The 17,065-nt window shown below is 45.8% G+C and overlaps 1 protein-coding gene across 3 annotated transcripts in view; it reads left to right on the top strand.

Moving 5' to 3' along the window:
* Positions 1 to 17,065, top strand: part of syde2 (synapse defective 1, Rho GTPase, homolog 2 (C. elegans)) — a 78,614-nt gene that overhangs the window by 57,484 nt on the left and 4,065 nt on the right. For all 3 annotated transcript variants that reach the window (XM_067445338.1, XM_067445336.1, XM_067445337.1), the window contains 2 exons: positions 6,638 to 6,819; positions 8,455 to 8,680. In XM_067445338.1, coding sequence (XP_067301439.1) covers positions 6,638 to 6,819; positions 8,455 to 8,680 — 408 coding nt within the window. The remainder of the gene's footprint in view (positions 1 to 6,637; positions 6,820 to 8,454; positions 8,681 to 17,065) is intronic.

Raw genomic sequence — 17,065 nt, forward strand, 5'->3', positions numbered from 1 at the left:
TGGAATGGGATGGGCTGGAGTTGAGTAGGATGAAATGCGGTGGGATTGGATAGGATGGGGTGGGGTGGATTGGAGTGAGATGGAATGAAATGAGGTGAAATGGGATAGGATGGAGTGAGTTGGGATGGGATGGAATGAGATGGGATGGGGTAGGATGGGATGAGATGAGATGGGATGGAGTGGGGTTGAATGGGATTGGATAGGATATAGTGGACGGATGGGATAGGATGGAGAGGGATGGAATGGGTTTGGATGGAGTGAGGTGGGATGGTATTGGATAGAGTGAGATGGGATTGGAATGGGATAGGATGGGACGGGATTGGATGGAGTAATATGAGATGGAGTGGGATTGGGATTGGGTGGAATGGGTAGGATGGAGTGGGGTGGGATGGAATGGATTTGGATGGACTGAGGTGGGATGGAATGTGGTGGAGTCAGATGGGACGGAGTGAGTGAGTGAGGTGGGATGGGATGGGATAGGATTGTATGGAGTGAGATGGGATGGGATTGAATGGGATCGGATGGGACGGGACTGGATGGAGTGATATGGGATGGAGTGGGATAGGCTGGAGTTGGATGGACTGAGGTGGGATAGAATGGAATGTGGTGGAGTCAGATGAGACAGAGTGAGTGAGTGAGGTGGAATGGGATAGGATAAAATGGAGTGAGATGGGATAAGATGGGATCGGATGGAGTGAGGTGGGATAGATTGGAGTGGGATGGAATAGGATGGAGTGGGGGTGAGATGGGATAGTATGGAGTGGGGGTGAGATGGGATAAGATGGGATCGGATGGAGTGAGGTGGGATAGATTGGAGTGAGATGGGATAGTATGGAGTGGGGGTGAGATGGGATAGTATGGAGTGGGGGTGAGATGGGATAGGATGGAGTGGGGGTGAGATGGGATAGTATGGATTGAGGATAAAATGGGATTGGATGGAGTGAGGTGGGATAGGATTGAGTGGGGGTGAGATGGGATAGGATGGAGTGAGATGGGATAGATTGGAGTGGGATGGGATAGTATGGAGTGGGGGTGAGATGGGATAAGATGGGATCGGATGGAGTGAGGTGGGATAGATTGGAGTGGGATGGGATAGTATGGAGTAGGGGTGAGATGGGATAGTATGGAGTGGGGGTGAGATGGGATAGGATGGAGTGGGGGTGAGATGGGATAGGATGGAGTGGGGGTGAGATGGGATAGTATGGAGTGGGGGTGAGATGGGATAGGATGGAGTGGGGGTGAGATGGGATAGGATGGAGTGGGGGTGAGATGGGATAGTAGTGGGGGTGAGATGGGATAGTATGGAGTGGGGGTGAGATGGGATAGGATGGAGTGACGGTGAGATGGGATAGTATGGAGTGGGGGTGAGATGGGATAGGATGGAGTGAGGATAAGATGGGATTGGATGGAGTGAGGTGGGATAGGATTGAGTGGGGGTGAGATGGGATCGGATGGAGTGAGGATAAGATGGGATAGGATTGAGTGGGGGTGAGATGGGATAGGATGGAGTGAGGGTGAGATGGGATAGGATGGAGTGAGGTGGGATAGGATTGAGTGGGGGTGAGATGGGATAGGATGGAGTGAGGGTGAGATGGGATAGGATGGAGTGAGGTGGGATAGGATTGAGTGGGGGTGAGATGGGATAGGATGGAGTGAGGGTGAGATGGGATAGGATGGAGTGAGGGTGAGATGGGATAGGATGGAGTGAGGTGGGATAGTATTGAGTGGGGGTGAGATGGGATCGGATGGAGTGAGGATAAGATGGGATAGGATTGAGTGGGGGTGAGATGGGATTGGATGGAGTGAGGATAAGATGGGATAGGATTGAGTGGGGGTGAGATGGGATAGGATGGAGTGAGGGTGAGATGGGATAGGATGGAGTGAGGGTGAGATGGGATAGGATGGAGTGAGGTGGGATAGTATTGAGTGGGGGTGAGATGGGATCGGATGGAGTGAGGATAAGATGGGATAGGATTGAGTGGGGGTGAGATGGGATTGGATGGAGTGGGGGTGAGATGGGATAGTATGGAGTGAGATGGGATAAGATGGAGTGAGATGGGATAGTATGGAGTGAGATGGGATGGATCTGATGAAGTGGGTTGGGATGGAGTGAGATGGGATGGAATGGAAGTTCATTTAGATGTAGAATAACACAATGAGTAACGGTTGATAATGTGTAATATAAGTGCAAAAGTTTCAAACAAATGTCCAATAAAAACTAAGTAACTAAATAAATAAAATGATGTCTGTGTGTGAGTGTGTGTGACTGTATTCTGGTCTCCAGTTGCTGCTCATGACATGCTGCTGTCACACACACTTCCTAGGTCAGAGGTCACGTCTGACTGAATTAGCGCTTCTATTTACAGTCTGTTAATTGGCCTGAGGTCAGTCACTTTCTGAAGGAAATGCAGAGCTCTCAGTAATGTCTGAAACTCTGGAGGGGAAAACAAACGGCTCATACATCAGACTAACTGATGGTTTATGAAAATGTAAAAATGCAGAAATATTAGTGTGATGAGTTTTGAGTGTGTGTGTGTGTGTGTGTGTGTGTGTGTGTGTGTGTGTGTGTGTGTGTGTGTGTGTGTGTGTGTGTGAGATGGGTAGGTTTATGGGTAGGATTAGTGTGTGTGTGTGTGCGCGCACTGGTTTGGCCGGAGTGTGTGTGTGTGTGTGTGCACTGATTTAACGTGTGTGTGTGTGTGTGTGTGTGATGGGTAGGTTTATGGGTAGGATTTGTGTGTGTGTGTGTGTGTGTGTGTGTGTGTGTGTGTGTGTGTGTGTGTGTGTGTGTGTGTGTGCACACTGATTTAACGTGTGTGTGTGATGGGTAGGTTTATGGGTAGGATTAGTGTGTGTATGTGTGTGTGCGCACTGATTTAATCTGTGTGTGTGTGCTTGTTTCTGTGAAATATGAGGACACAAATGTGTATAATGTCATGGGTATGACACAGGTATTACAGGAGAGGGTGAAATATGAGGACATTACCCATGGCCCCACTTTTCAAAAGGCTTATAAATCACACAGGAGGAGTTTTTATGAGAAAGTAAAAATGCAGAATGTTTCCTGTGATGGGTAGGTTTAGGGGCAGTGTGTGTGTGTGTGTTTGGGGGGGGTTAAGGCAGGGGTTTGTTCAGGATAAAAACCATTACGCCTATGGAATGTCCCCACATTTCACAAAAACAAATGTGTGTGTTAGTTTGAGCTCTGGCTCTGTGTTAATGTCACTCACTCAGACTCTGATTGCTCAGGTGTTAAACCTGCGTCTGGATCTCTCTGTGTTTCTAACCGCAGCATTCCGGGCTGAATTCCAACACCTCCGTAAAAACACCGGCTCAACAATAGAGCTTCCTCTGCTCCCGGCAGGCTGATCCCAGGCCTGTAGAGCGGGAATAAATCCGGAGTAATGACCCTCTCCAGATGATATTATCTTTCATTTGTCAGTTTGTTTAATCTCAGTCTGTACTTCCACATCCCCAGGACAGGCTGTCAGATTTAACGGGACAAATGAACATTTATATCACAGGAATAGTAAGAAATTTTATTAACACTTTAGTATGAGGAACACATATTCACTATTAACTATGACTTCTGCCTCAATAAACTCATAATTTACTGCTTATTAATAGTTAGTGAGGTAGTTTGGTAACACTTTAGTATGAGGAACACATATTCACTATTAACTATGACTTCTGCCTCAATAAACTCATAATTTACTGCTGGATTGGACATGATTTGGAAAGGCACACACCTGTCTAGTCAAGTCACCTTTATTAATATAATGCAAGTCAACAGGCATTTATTTATAATTCTATTATTTTTTTCTTGTTATATTGTTTAAAATGGATTGATTGAGAAATAATAAGAAGGGTGATATCAAACTTTAAAAACTGAATGAGGAGGAGGAGGGTAGTGAATGACGTCTCGGGTCGCTAATGACCTGAGGTATGCATTTAAGGGTTAATCAAAGAGGAGAGCAAGAGCCTGATGGTCAGTCTGACAGAGCTCCAGCTTTTTTCTGTGGAGAGAGGAGAACCTTCCAGAAGAACAACCATCTCTGCAGCTCTTCACCAATCAGGCCTGTGTGGGAGAGACGGAAGCCACTCTTCAGGAAACGGCCATCTGGAGTTTGCCCAAAGGAACCTGAAGGACTCTCAGACCATGAGGAACAAAATACTCTGGTCTCATGAAGCAAAGATTGAACTCTTTGGCCTGATTGGCAAGCGTCATGTCTGGAGGAAACCAGGCACCGCTCATCAGCTGGCCAATCCCATCCCTACAGTGAAGCATGGTGGTTAGGGCTGGGATAAACGATTATTTTTTAAACGATTAATCTAGCGATTATTTTTTCGATGCATCGATTAATCTAACGATTAATTTTTCCTGTCCGATTCGGTTACGATTCGATTCGATTATCGATTATCTCCCCATTAATTGCCTAATAGCAATTTATACATGTTGATTTCATTATCTGAATGAAAAAAACTAATTCCTTAACATTGCAATATATGTTTATTCCTTTTAAAATTCCAAAGTAAAAGACTATACAAGAACAATGCATTCAATAAAATCATAACAAAGTGCACACACACACACACACGCACGCACAAATAAATAGCTAAGTATAAACCAACAACAAAGAAACACAATATACGATTTTTCTATGTATGCAACTCAGCCTACAGGCTATGCCCATCGATTAAATATCAACAAGTTGGTTAATCAAATCCAGGGACACACTGCAAGCGTGAGCGTCTCGGCTGCGTGGCGTGTCCGGTTTTGTTTCGGCTCTCACGTTGGAGTTTGCACACTGCCTGTGCCGTCAATATCATAGATATATGGTCAATAGGCTACTGCCGACGTTGTCTTTGCTGTATCAGTAGGCTATTTATGTTTAACATTAAGTATAGGGCTTCCCTCCGCATCAATAGCAGCAGCAGCGCCGCGTCAGACACGCTTCTAGTGTGCAGAGGCAGAGAAAACGCCACACAGCCCCGTGGATGACACGTAACAGAAACGCCACGCGCATCCGCGGCATGACAGTGAAAACAGTTACAGGTGGAGTGCATTACGGGCGTCAATATTCCGTTTAAAACCGGAATAGTCCTGGGATGAAACTGCTCACTTAGAGGATGGATACCCTCGGTCACATCAGCGCGATTAGACATTGAACATTTTAAATTTAAAACAGCTTATTATGTAGGTAACGTAGCCAATGTGTCCGATGCTTTCACTTGATGCAAACGTTTGTTTTTGTGATTAAAATACATAAAATATTACCAAAACATCTGTCTTCCTGTGTGCAGAAATTTGTTTATCTAGCCGTGACAACAAAACACGTGCATGCGCGCCTGTGTTAAGAGCGCTTGCTCCGTGCGCGCCGCGCGCCAACCCGCAAGCCTTGCACTTCTGAAAGTCTGAGGAGCCACTCGTGTTGCTACCATAGATATACATAATAAATAATATACGTAATTACATAATATACTTTATTATGTATATCTATGGTTGCTACTACTCTCCGGCGCCACCATCTTTATTTTGAGTCTGACGAATCGATGCGCATATTTTGCGTCTACGTATTTTTTGCGTTGACGTCATCGATGACGTCGACGCGTTGTCCCAGCCCTAATGGTGGTGGCAGCATAATGCTGTGGGGGTGTTTTTCAGCGGCAGGAACTGGGAGACTAGTCCGGATCGAGGGAAAGATCCCTCCTTGAGAAAACCTGCTCCAGAGCACTCTGGACCTCAGACTGGGGCGAAGGTTCGTCTCCCAACAGGACAACGAGCCTAAGAACACAGCACAGATAACACAGGAGTGGCTACGGGACGACTCTGGGAATGTCCTCGAATGGCCCAGCCAGAGCCCAGACTTGAATTGAACATCTCTGGAACATCTCTTTCAATCAAACTTCTGTACAATAAGGCTGTACCATAACTAAATGTGGAAAAAGTGAAGCAAAATAGGAATACAGTGCATCCGGAAAGTATTCACAGCGACTTTCCGGATGCACTGTATTATATGCATTACTCATTTGCTTATTTTAATCGATTTTTTATTTATTTGTTAATATTTGGTAACGCTTTAGTTTACAGTGTCCTTGTTAAAGTAATAACAGTAGTTATTATAAGTAGTTAACCTTTTTGTTTATTCATTTATTTATGCATGAATTTATTCATGCATTTAATTATTCTTGCATTTATTTATTAATCCATGAATTATTCATGCATTTATTTTTATTTCAGTCTTATCTTTATTTATCTTTATTTTGAACCTTTTTATTTATTCATTTAATTCTTATTTTTTTAATCATTTTTGCCATGTATTATTGTTCATGTTTTTATTTATTTATGTATTTATTTACTTTAACCTGTTTTTATTTATTCATTTTTAATTAGTTTATGTACTTATCTTAATCTATTATTTATGATTTATTGTAATATAAATTTTGTTATATTTATAAAAAATGTGTGTTGGTTTTTCACGAATCTATTTTAATTCTAATTCTTATATATATATTTTTAAACATTTTTATTTGTTTATTTTTATTATTTTAGTCATATTTTGATTGATTGATTGATTGATTGATGGATTGATTGATTGATGAATGTTCTGACAGCGTGTGTGTGTGTATTTGGCAGGCGTGCTGAAGGACTTCCTGCGAGAGCTTCCTCAGCCTCTGATCTCGAAGCCGCTTTACGAGTCGGTTCTGGATGCGATGGCGAAGCGGCCGCTGCTGATCGGACCCGGCGGCTGCGAGAACGAGCCGAGCGACACGGAGCACACCGTCATCCTGCTGGAGATCCTGCCGGACGTCGAGAAGGTGTGTGTGGGGTTGTTTTGTGAAAAATCAGGACACAAATGTGTATAATGCCATGGGTATGACACAGGTATTACAGGAGAGGGTGAAATATGAGGACATTACCCATGTCCCCACTTTTCAAAAGGCTTATAAATCACACAGGAGGAGTTTTTATGAGAAAGTAAAAATGCAGAATGTTTCCTGTGATGGGTAGATTTAGGGGCTGTGTGTGTGTGTGTGATGGGTAGGTTTAGGGACTGTGTGTGTATGTGTATGTGTGTGATGGGTAGGTTTAGGGGCAGTGTGTGTGTGTGTGTGTGATGAATAGGTTTAGGGGCAGGGGCTGTGTGTGCAGGGCCGGCGTTTGCTATAGGCGAGCTAGGCGGTCGCCTAGGGCGACAATTGTGTTAGGGGCGCGAGCGCGCTCTAGTGCCGCCCATTACTTCCCATTAAGCATCGAATCGGAACAAGCGAAATACAACATAATGTTCATGAAACATGATCATCATAGGGCGCCCCCTCAGCCACACGTTTAATTACTTATCAACCTGATTATTAGATTGAATTGATGGTGATTATTGATTTTTAGTTCAGGCGTTAGGTCAGGCAAGTGCTCATCTTGCGCGTTCATCAGAAACGAGGCGCCTAAACCCGCGGGTGTACAGGGACGGAAAAAGAGAAAAAGAGAAAGGAAGAAAATCGAAAGAAAGCCCAGTACAGAGGTTAGACTTCTTATCTCAGCCAATAAGTTGTCAAACAAAATAAAATTACTTAGTATCAGTCTTATCAACTAATATTTATTTTATAAATATTATTAATATTGTCATCAAGCTATCACTTGCTAGTTTTCTACATAATTACTATACGTATTGCAAACATAACTTCACTGACATAATCTACAATAACCTACATGGATGTCATTTAAATATCAAAAGTCCAGTTCGTTATGAATATGAATAACGATCTCTACGTGGGCGTCGGAAGGAAATAAATACGGCCTCTCGTTTTTTTTTTTTTACTGGAGCAGCCTAATGATAGATACCATATTATTTACATTAAACAGAAATATGCTGTGTTCACTAAATTCTTCTCAGTGGCTGTGGTGTAGTGGTAAGATGCATGGCATCAAGATTTGATGCAGATCGATCAGAGGTTCGATCCTGCCTTTTACCACATTTGCTCTATTTCCTTTTCCCATCACATATCAAATCGGAAAGGCATTTATTTTCAATAAAAAGTGAGAAAATGTTTGAAAAGTGGAAATAAAGCGTCGAACGTGTTTAATAATAAGTGCTTCTCGGTTAGGGGTAGGCCTAGGAAAACAGACGTGCTGAATTAGAATAGAGACGATAAAAGTGAGTGGAGTGGGGTGGGGGGCGCAAAACTCCATCTCGCCTAGGGCAACCAAAGAGCTAGAGCCGGCCCTGTGTGTGTGTATGTGTGTGTAATGGGTAGGTTTAGGAGCAGGGGCTGTGTGTGTGTGTGTGTGTGTGATGAATAGGTTTAGGGGCAGGGGCTGTGTGTATGTGTGTGTAATGGGAAGGTTTAGGAGCAAGGGCAGTGGATAGAAAATACGGTTTGTACAGTATAAATCATTACGCCTATGGAATGTCCCCACATTTCACAAAAACAAACGTGTGTGTGTCTCTGCCTCAGGCGACCCTGCGGAAGCTTCTGGACCACCTGAAGCGTGTGGCGTCCCATCAGGAGCTGAATAAGATGAGCTGCCAGAACCTGGCGGTGTGTTTCGGGCCGGTTCTGCTGAGCCAGAGGCAGGAGGCGCTCCGGAGCCGAGTCTTCATCGACTCTGAAGAGATCGCCAGCGCACTGCACTTCAAAAAACACATCGAGGTCCTGCATTACCTGCTCCAGCTCTGGCCAGGTAGTGTGTGTGTCTATGTGTGTGTGAGTGACAGTGTGTTAGTGTGTGTGTGTGACACTGTGAGTGTGAGTGACAGTGTGTGTGTGTGTGTGTGTGTGTGTGTGTGTCACTGTGAGTGTGATAGACAGTGCGTTAGTGTGTGTGTGACACTGTGAGTGTGATAGACAGTGCGTTAGTGTGTGTGTGACACTGTGAGTGTGATAGACAGTGCGTTAGTGTGTGTGTTAGTGTTGTAGTACTCGAGATCGGTCTTAGTCTCGAGACCACTTTTTAAAGGTCTCGGTATCGGCCACATTTTTACTCGGTCTCGTCTCGGGCGAAGATGACTCGAGATTTTGTCTCAAGACCACTGCTGAGGGCATATAAAGAGCAGAGACTCCACCCCGCTCGCACTCTCTCTGTCTTCAAAATAAGCACCTTCTTGGCTCTCTTTCATACTTCACTTATTAATCTAAATCAAAAGTTCAGAAGACCGAATCCATGTTGAACATTGCGCATCCGGACAATTGTTTTGAATTACCGCTCGGTGTGAATTGTGCTCAAAAAACTTTGATCTTCTCTGACCAGCTAAACAGCTGACATAAATCATACTTTAAATAAACAGGAAATCATTTCTATCCAGTTATGAAGTGTTTTCTGTGTGACAAACCTTCCGCGATGTTCTAACAGCCGAGATTCACACAAAACGGGTCTGCTAATATCCGATTCACGACCAAATGACTCATTTGAACCGAATCATTTTAACGACGGTAATAAGAACTGATCTGTTCAATAATGAACTGAACGAATCAGTTGAATCATTTAATTAGAACACCTCAGAAATGAGAACACAAGTGTGCTTACCCAATTTAGCAAGAGTGGAGAGTAAGAATTATTAGTTTTAACTATTCACAGTATTTCAGCTTATGTATGTTGAATGTGTAGTAAAATAAATAGTCTAAAATCATTTAGTTTAGACTGGAGTGAGGTGAAAACAGAACAAAGTTGTTTGTTAGCTAGCTGATCATTTTATTAAATTGTATATGGCAGAAAATGTGGCTATTTGTTAACTGTTAATGCTATTTCTAATATTGATATGATTATATACCAAAACAATTAAACCTGTTGGAACAAAAGAAACATCAAGAGATCATACATACAGGTCCTTCTAAAAAAAATTAGCATATTGTGATGAAGTTCATTATTTTCCATAATGTAATGATAAAAATGTAACTTTCATATATTTTAGATTCATTGCACACCAACTGAAATATTTCAGGTCTTTTGTTGTTTTAATACTGATGATTTTGGCATACAGCTCATGAAAACCCAAAATTCTTATCTCAAAAAATTAGCATATCATGAAAAGGTTCTCTAAACGAGCTATTAACCTAATCATCTGAATCAACTAATTAACTCTAAACACCTGCAAAAGATTCCTGAGGCTTTTAAAAACTCCCAGCCTGGTTCATTACTCAAAACCGCAATCATGGGTAAGACTGCCGACCTGACTGCTGTCCAGAAGGCCATCATTGACACCCTCAAGCGAGAGGGGAAGACACAGAAAGAAATTTCTGAACGAATAGGCTGTTCCCAGAGTGCTGTATCAAGGCACCTCAGTGGGAAGTCTGCGGGAAGGAAAAAGTGTGGCAAAAAACGCTGCACAACGAGAAGAGGTGAGCGGACCCTGAGGAAGATTGTGGAGAAGGACCGATTCCAGACCTTGGGGGACCTGCGGAAGCAGTGGACTGAGTCTGGAGTAGAAACATCCAGAGCCACCGTGCACAGGCGTGAGCAGGAAATGGGCTACAGGTGCCGCATTCCCCAGGTCAAGACACTTTTGGGCTACAGAGAAGCAGCACTGGACTGTTGCTCAGCGGTCCAAAGTACTTTTTTCGGATGAAAGCAAATTTTGCATGTCATTGGGAAATCAAGGTGCCAGAGTCTGGAGGAAGACTGGGGAGAAGGAAATGCCAAAATGCCTGAAGTCCAGTGTCAAGTCCCCACAGTCAGTGATGGTCTGGGGTGCCATGTCAGCTGCTGGTGTTGGTCCACTGTGTTTTATCAAGGGCAGGGTCAATGCAGCTAGCTATCAGGAGATTTTGGAGCACGTCATGCTTCCATCTGCTGAAAAGCTTTATGGAGATGAAGATTTGGTTTTTCAGCACGACCTGGCACCTGCTCACAGTGCCAAAACCACTGGTAAATGGTTTACTGACCATGGTATTACTGTGCCCCTCTTTGAACTGTCACCTTATCGTGGTGGAGGGGTTTGAGTACCTGAATGATCCTAGGAGCTATGTTGTCCGGGGCTATATGCCCCTGGTAGGGCCTCCCAAGGCAAACAGGTCCTTGGTGACGGGTCAGACTAAGAGCAGTTCACAAGCCCACTATGACCAGTATAAAAACAAGGACCGAGACGTCGCCCGGCATGGCACAGCCGGGGCCCCACCCTGGAGCCAGGCCCGGGGTTGGGGCTCGTATGCGAGCGCCTGGTGGCCGGGCCTTTCCCCATGGGGCCCGGCCGGGCTCAGCCCGAAAGAGTGACGTGGGGCCGCCCTCCTGTGGGCTCACCACCTGCAGAAGGGATCATAAGGGGCCGGTGCATAGTGGATCGGGCGACAGTCGAAGGCAAGGCCCCCGACGACCCGATCTCTGGACACGGAAACTGGCCCTAGGGACGTGGAATGTCACCTCGTTGGCGGGAAAGGAGCCTGAGCTTGTGCGGGAGGTCGAGAGATACCGACTAAAAATAGTCGGGCTCACCTCCACGCACAGCTTGGGCTCTGGAACCACACTTCTCGAGAGAGGCTGGACTCTCTACCACTCTGGAGTTGCCCATGGTGAGAGGCGGCGGGCTGGAGTGGGTTTGCTTATAGCCCCCCAGCTCAGCCGCCATGTGTTGGAGTTCACCCCGGTGAACGAGAGGGTCGCTTCCCTGCGCCTTCGAGTCGGGGATAGGTCTCTCACTGTCATTTGTGCCTACGGGCCGAATGGCAGTGCAGAGTACCCGGCCCTCTTGGGGTCTCTGGGAGGGGTGCTGGAAAGTGCTCCGACTGGAGACTCCATCGTTCTACTGGGGGACTTCAATGCCCACGTGGGCAGTGACAGAGACACCTGGAGGGGTGTGATTGGGAGGAACGGCCCCCCTGATCTGAACCCGAGCGGTGTTCTGTTATTGGACTTCTGTGCTAACCACGGCCTGTCCATAACGAACACCATGTTCAAGCATAAGGGTGTCCATCAGTGCACATGGCACCAGGACACCCTAGGCAGAAAGTCGATGATCGACTTTGTGGTCGTCTCATCTGACCTCCGGCCGTATGTCTTGGACACTCGGGTGAAGAGAGGGGCGGAGCTGTCAACCGATCACTACCTGGTGGTGAGTTGGATCCGATGGCAGGGGAGGAAGCTGGACAGACTCGGCAGACCCAAACGTACTGTGAGGGTCTGTTGGGAACGTTTGGCTGAACCCCCTGTCAGAGAGATCTTCAACTCCCACCTCCGGCAGAGCTTCGACCGGATCCCGAGGGAGGCTGGAGATATTGAGTCTGAATGGACCATGTTCTCCACCTCCATTGTCGACGCGGCTGCTCGGAGCTGTGGCCGTAAGGTCTCTGGTGCCTGTCGAGGCGGCAATCCCCGAACCCGGTGGTGGACACCGGAAGTAAGGAATGCCGTCAAGCTGAAGAAGGAGTCCTATCAGGCCTGGCTGGCTTGTGGGGCTCCTGAGGCAGCTGACAGGTACCGGCAGGCCAAGCGGACGGCAGCCCGGGTAGTTGTGGAGGCAAAAACTCGGGCCTGGGAGGAGTTCGGTGAGGCCATGGAGAAAGACTATCGGTTGGCCTCGAAGAGATTCTGGCAAACCGTTCGACGCCTCAGGAGGGGGAAGCAGTGCCCCACCAACACTGTCTACAGTGGAGATGGGCAGCTGCTGACCTCAACTGGGGATATTGTTGGACGGTGGAAGGAATACTTCGAGGATCTCCTCAATCCAACCGACACGTCTTCCTTTGAGGAAGCAGTGGCTGAGGGCTCGGAGGGGGACTCGTCCATCACCCGGGCTGAAGCCATCGAGGTAGTTAATAAGCTCTGGGAGTATGGGGTCCGGGGCCCCTTGCTTAAGGCTGTACGGTCCCTTTACGACCAGAGCAGGAGCTTGGTTCGCATTGCCGGCAGTAAGTCAAAGTTGTTCCCGGTGCATGTTGGTCTCCGGCAGGGCTGCCCTTTGTCACCGGTTCTGTTCATAGTTTTTATGGACAGAATTTCTAGACGCAGCCAAGGGCCGGAGAGTGTCCGGTTTGGGGACCACACGATTTCGTCACTGCTCTTTGCGGATGATGTTGTCGTGTTGGCAACCTCAGACAAGGACCTTCAGCATGCACTGGGACGGTTTGCAGCCGAGTGTGAAGCGGCTGGGATGAGAATCAGCACCTCCAAGTCCGAGGCCATGGTTCTCAGTCGGAAAAGGGTAGCTTGCTCACTTCAGGTTGGTGGAGAGTTCTTGCCTCAAGTGGAGGAGTTTAAGTATCTTGGGGTCTTGTTCACGAGTGAGGGAAGGATGGAACGGGACATTGACAGACGGATCGGTGCAGAATCTGCAGTAATGCAGGCGCTGTACCGACCTGTCGTGGTGAAGAAGGAGCTGAGCCGTAAGGCGAGGCTCTCGATTTACCGGTCAATCTACGTTCCTACTCTCACCTATGGTCATGAGCTGTGGGTCATGACCGAAAGGACAAGATCCCGGATACAGGCGGCTGAAATGAGCTTTCTCCGCAGGCTGGCTGGGCGCTCCCTTAGAGATAGGGTGAGAAGCTCGGTCACTCGGGAGGAGCTCAGAGTAGAGCCGTTGCTCCTTCACATCGAGAGGAGCCAGCTGAGGTGGCTCGGGCATCTATTTCGGATGCCTCCTGGACGCCTTCCCAGGGAGGTGTTCCCGGGCACGTCCCACCGGGAGGAGGCCCCGGGGAAGACCCAGGACACGCTGGAGGGATTATGTCTCCCGGCTGGCCTGGGAACGCCTCGGGGTTCCCCCTGAGGAGCTGGAGGAAGTGGCTAGGGAGAAGGAAGTCTGGACATCTCTGCTTAGACTGTTGCCCCCGCGACCCGGCCCCGGATAAGCGGAAGATAATGGATGGATGGATGGATGGATGGATGGGTATTACTGTGCTCAATTGGCCTGCCAACTCTCCTGACCTGAACCCCATAGAGAATCTGTGGGATATTGTGAAGAGAAAGTTGAGAGACGCGAGACCCAACACTCTGGATGAGCTTAAGGCCGCTATCGACGCATCCTGGGCCTCCATAACACCTCAGCAGAGCCACAGGCTGATCGCCTCCATGCCACGCCGCAGTGAGTGAGTGTGTGAGTGAGTGTGGGAGTGAGTGTGGGAGTGAGTGTGAGAGTGTGAGAGTGTGTGAGTGAGTGAGTGAGTGAGTGAGTGAGTGAGTATGTGTGTGTGTGAGTGAGTGAGTGTGAGTGTGTGAGTGAGTGAGTGAGTGAGTGAGTGAGTGAGTGAGTGAGTGAGTGAGTGAGTGAGTGAGTGAGTGAGTGAGTGAGTGAGTGAGTGAGTGAGTGAGTGAGTGAGTGTGTGTGAGTGTGTGAGTGAGTGTGTGAGTGAGTGTGTGAGTGTGTGAGTGAGTGAGTGAGTGAGTATGTGTGTGAGTGAGTGAGTGAGTGAGTGAGTGAATGTGTGAGTGTGTGTGTGAGTGAGTGAGTGTGTGTGTGAGTGAGTGTGTGAGTGTGTGAGTGAGTGAGTGAGTGAGTGAGTGAGTGAGTGAGTGAGTGAGTATGTGTGTGAGTGAGTGAGTGAGTGTGTGAGTGACCAGGTCTGTCAGCTACACACATTCCTGCCTTTATCTTCAGCTCCGACCGACCCGCAGAACAATCGACCTCCATCAGGCGTGGAGAAATCCCCTGAGGTCTGCTTGTGTGTGTGTGTGTGTGTGTGTGTGTGTTTATTTTCTGCAATGATGTGCATCAGTGATGCCAGTAACGCGTTACAGGGTCCCCGCGGGGTCTTAAAAAGTCTTCAATTTCAAAATCAAAATGCAAAGAATTTTTGTCTTAAGTCTTAAATTTGTGGAAGCATTGCGTTCTAGGTCTTAAATAATGTTGAACAGGTCTTAATTTTCTTATGTCCATATACGCGACCACATTAAAATGCTCCTGCAGCGCGTGTGTGTTTGTTCGTGGTGTTGTAGTTCTTTCTGGACCAGCCTTTTTTTTCTAATACCAAACAAGATTCATGCATTTTGTCAGTTTTATTGCCATCTGTGACTATTGTGCATCTAACATAATAATATGGTTAATGTGGCATCCTAATTATAAAAAATAATATCGCAAACTTATGGAAATGACCACCACAAAATAAAATAAAAAATCATTTTGATCAAAAATAAATAAATGTAACGTGTGTGTGTGTGTGTGTGTGTGTGTGTGTGTGTGTGTGTGTGTGTGTGTGTGTGTGTGTGTGTGCGCGTGCGCGTGTGCGTGTGTGTGTGTGTGTGTGTGTTTGTGTGTGTGTGTGTGTGTGTGTGTGTGTGTGTGTGTGTGTGTGTGTGTGTGTGTGTGTGTGTGTGTGTGTGTGTGTATATACAGTCTTGTTCAAAATAATAGCAGTACAATGTGACTAACCAGAATAATCAAGGTTTTTAGCATATTTTTTATTGCTACGTGGCAAACAAGTTACCAGTAGGTTCAGTAGATTGTCAGAAAACAAACAAGACCCAGCATTCATGATATGCACGCTCTTAAGGCTGTGCAATTGGGCAATTAGTTGAAAGGGGTGTGTTCAAAAAAATAGCAGTGTCTACCTTTGACTGTACAAACTCAAAACTATTTTGTACAAACATTTTTTTTTCCTGGGATTTAGCAATCCTGTGAATCACTAAACTAATATTTAGTTGTATGACTACAGTTTTTTAAAACTGCTTGACATCTGTGTGGCATGGAGTCAACCAACTTGTGGCACCTCTCAGCTGTTATTCCACTCCATGATTCTTTAACAACATTCCACAATTCATTCACATTTCTTGGTTTTGCTTCAGAAACAGCATTTTTGATATCACCCCACAAGTTCTCAATTGGATTAAGGTCTGGAGATTGGGCTGGCCACTCCATAACATTCATTTTGTTGGTTTGGAACCAAGACTTTGCCCGTTTACTAGTGTGTTTTGGGTCATTGTCTTGTTGAAACAACCATTTCAAGGGCATGTCCTCTTCAGCATAGGGCAACATGACCTCTTCAAGTATTTTAACATATGCAAACTGATCCATGATCCCTGGTATGCGATAAATAGGCCCAACACCATAGTAGGAGAAACATGCCCATATCATGATGCTTGCACCTCCATGCTTCACTGTCTTCACTGTGTACTGTGGCTTGAATTCAGAGTTTGGGGGTCGTCTCACAAACTGCCTGTGGCCCTTGGACCCAAAAAGAACAATTTTACTCTCATCAGTCCACAAAATGTTCCTCCATTTCTCTTTAGGCCAGTTGATGTGTTCTTTGGCAAATTGTAACCTCTTCTGCACATGCCTTTTTTTTAACAGAGGGACTTTGCGGGGGATTCTTGAAAATAGATTAGCTTCACACAGACGTCTTCTAACTGTCACAGTACTTACAGGTAACTCCAGACTGTCTTTGATCATCCTGGAGGTGATCATTGGCTGAGCCTTTGCCATTCTGGTTATTCTTCTATCCATTTTGATGGTTGTCTTCCGTTTTCTTCCACGTCTCTCTGGTTTTGCTCTCCATTTTAAGGCATTGGAGATCATTTTAGCTGAACAGCCTATCATTTTTTGCACCTCTTTATAGGTTTTCCCTTCTCTAATCAACTTTTGAATCAAAGTACGCTGTTCTTCTGAACAATGTCTTGAACGACCCATTTTCCTCAGCTTTCAAATGCATGTTCAACAAGTGTTGGCTTCATCCTTAAATAGGGGCCACCTGATTCACACCTGTTTCTTCACAAAATTGATGACCTCAGTGATTGAATGCCACACTGCTATTTTATGAACACACCCCTTTCAACTAATTCAACTAATTGCCCAATTGCACAGCCTTAAGAGCGTGCATATCATGAATGCTGGGTCTCATTTGTTTTTTGAGAATCTACTGAACCTACTGGTAACTTGTTTGCCACGTAGCAATAAAAAATATACTAAAAACCTTGATTATTCTGGTTAGTCACATTGTACTGCTATTATTTTGAACAAGACTGTATATATATACAGGCTAATCCTGGTGGAATTGAGCAATTAATAATAAATTTACTAATACTTTGTTCAATTTAAATAAATTAATTTACTTTGCAAGTAATTTAGTGATTCTGCATTTCCTTAGTATGTTTTTTTTTATTGCGCGATAGGTCCTAAATTTAATTCATAATGGTCTTAAAAAG

This window comes from Pseudorasbora parva, chromosome 6, assembly GCF_024679245.1.
Source record: "Pseudorasbora parva isolate DD20220531a chromosome 6, ASM2467924v1, whole genome shotgun sequence".
NCBI classification, from domain to species: Eukaryota; Metazoa; Chordata; class Actinopteri; order Cypriniformes; family Gobionidae; genus Pseudorasbora; species Pseudorasbora parva.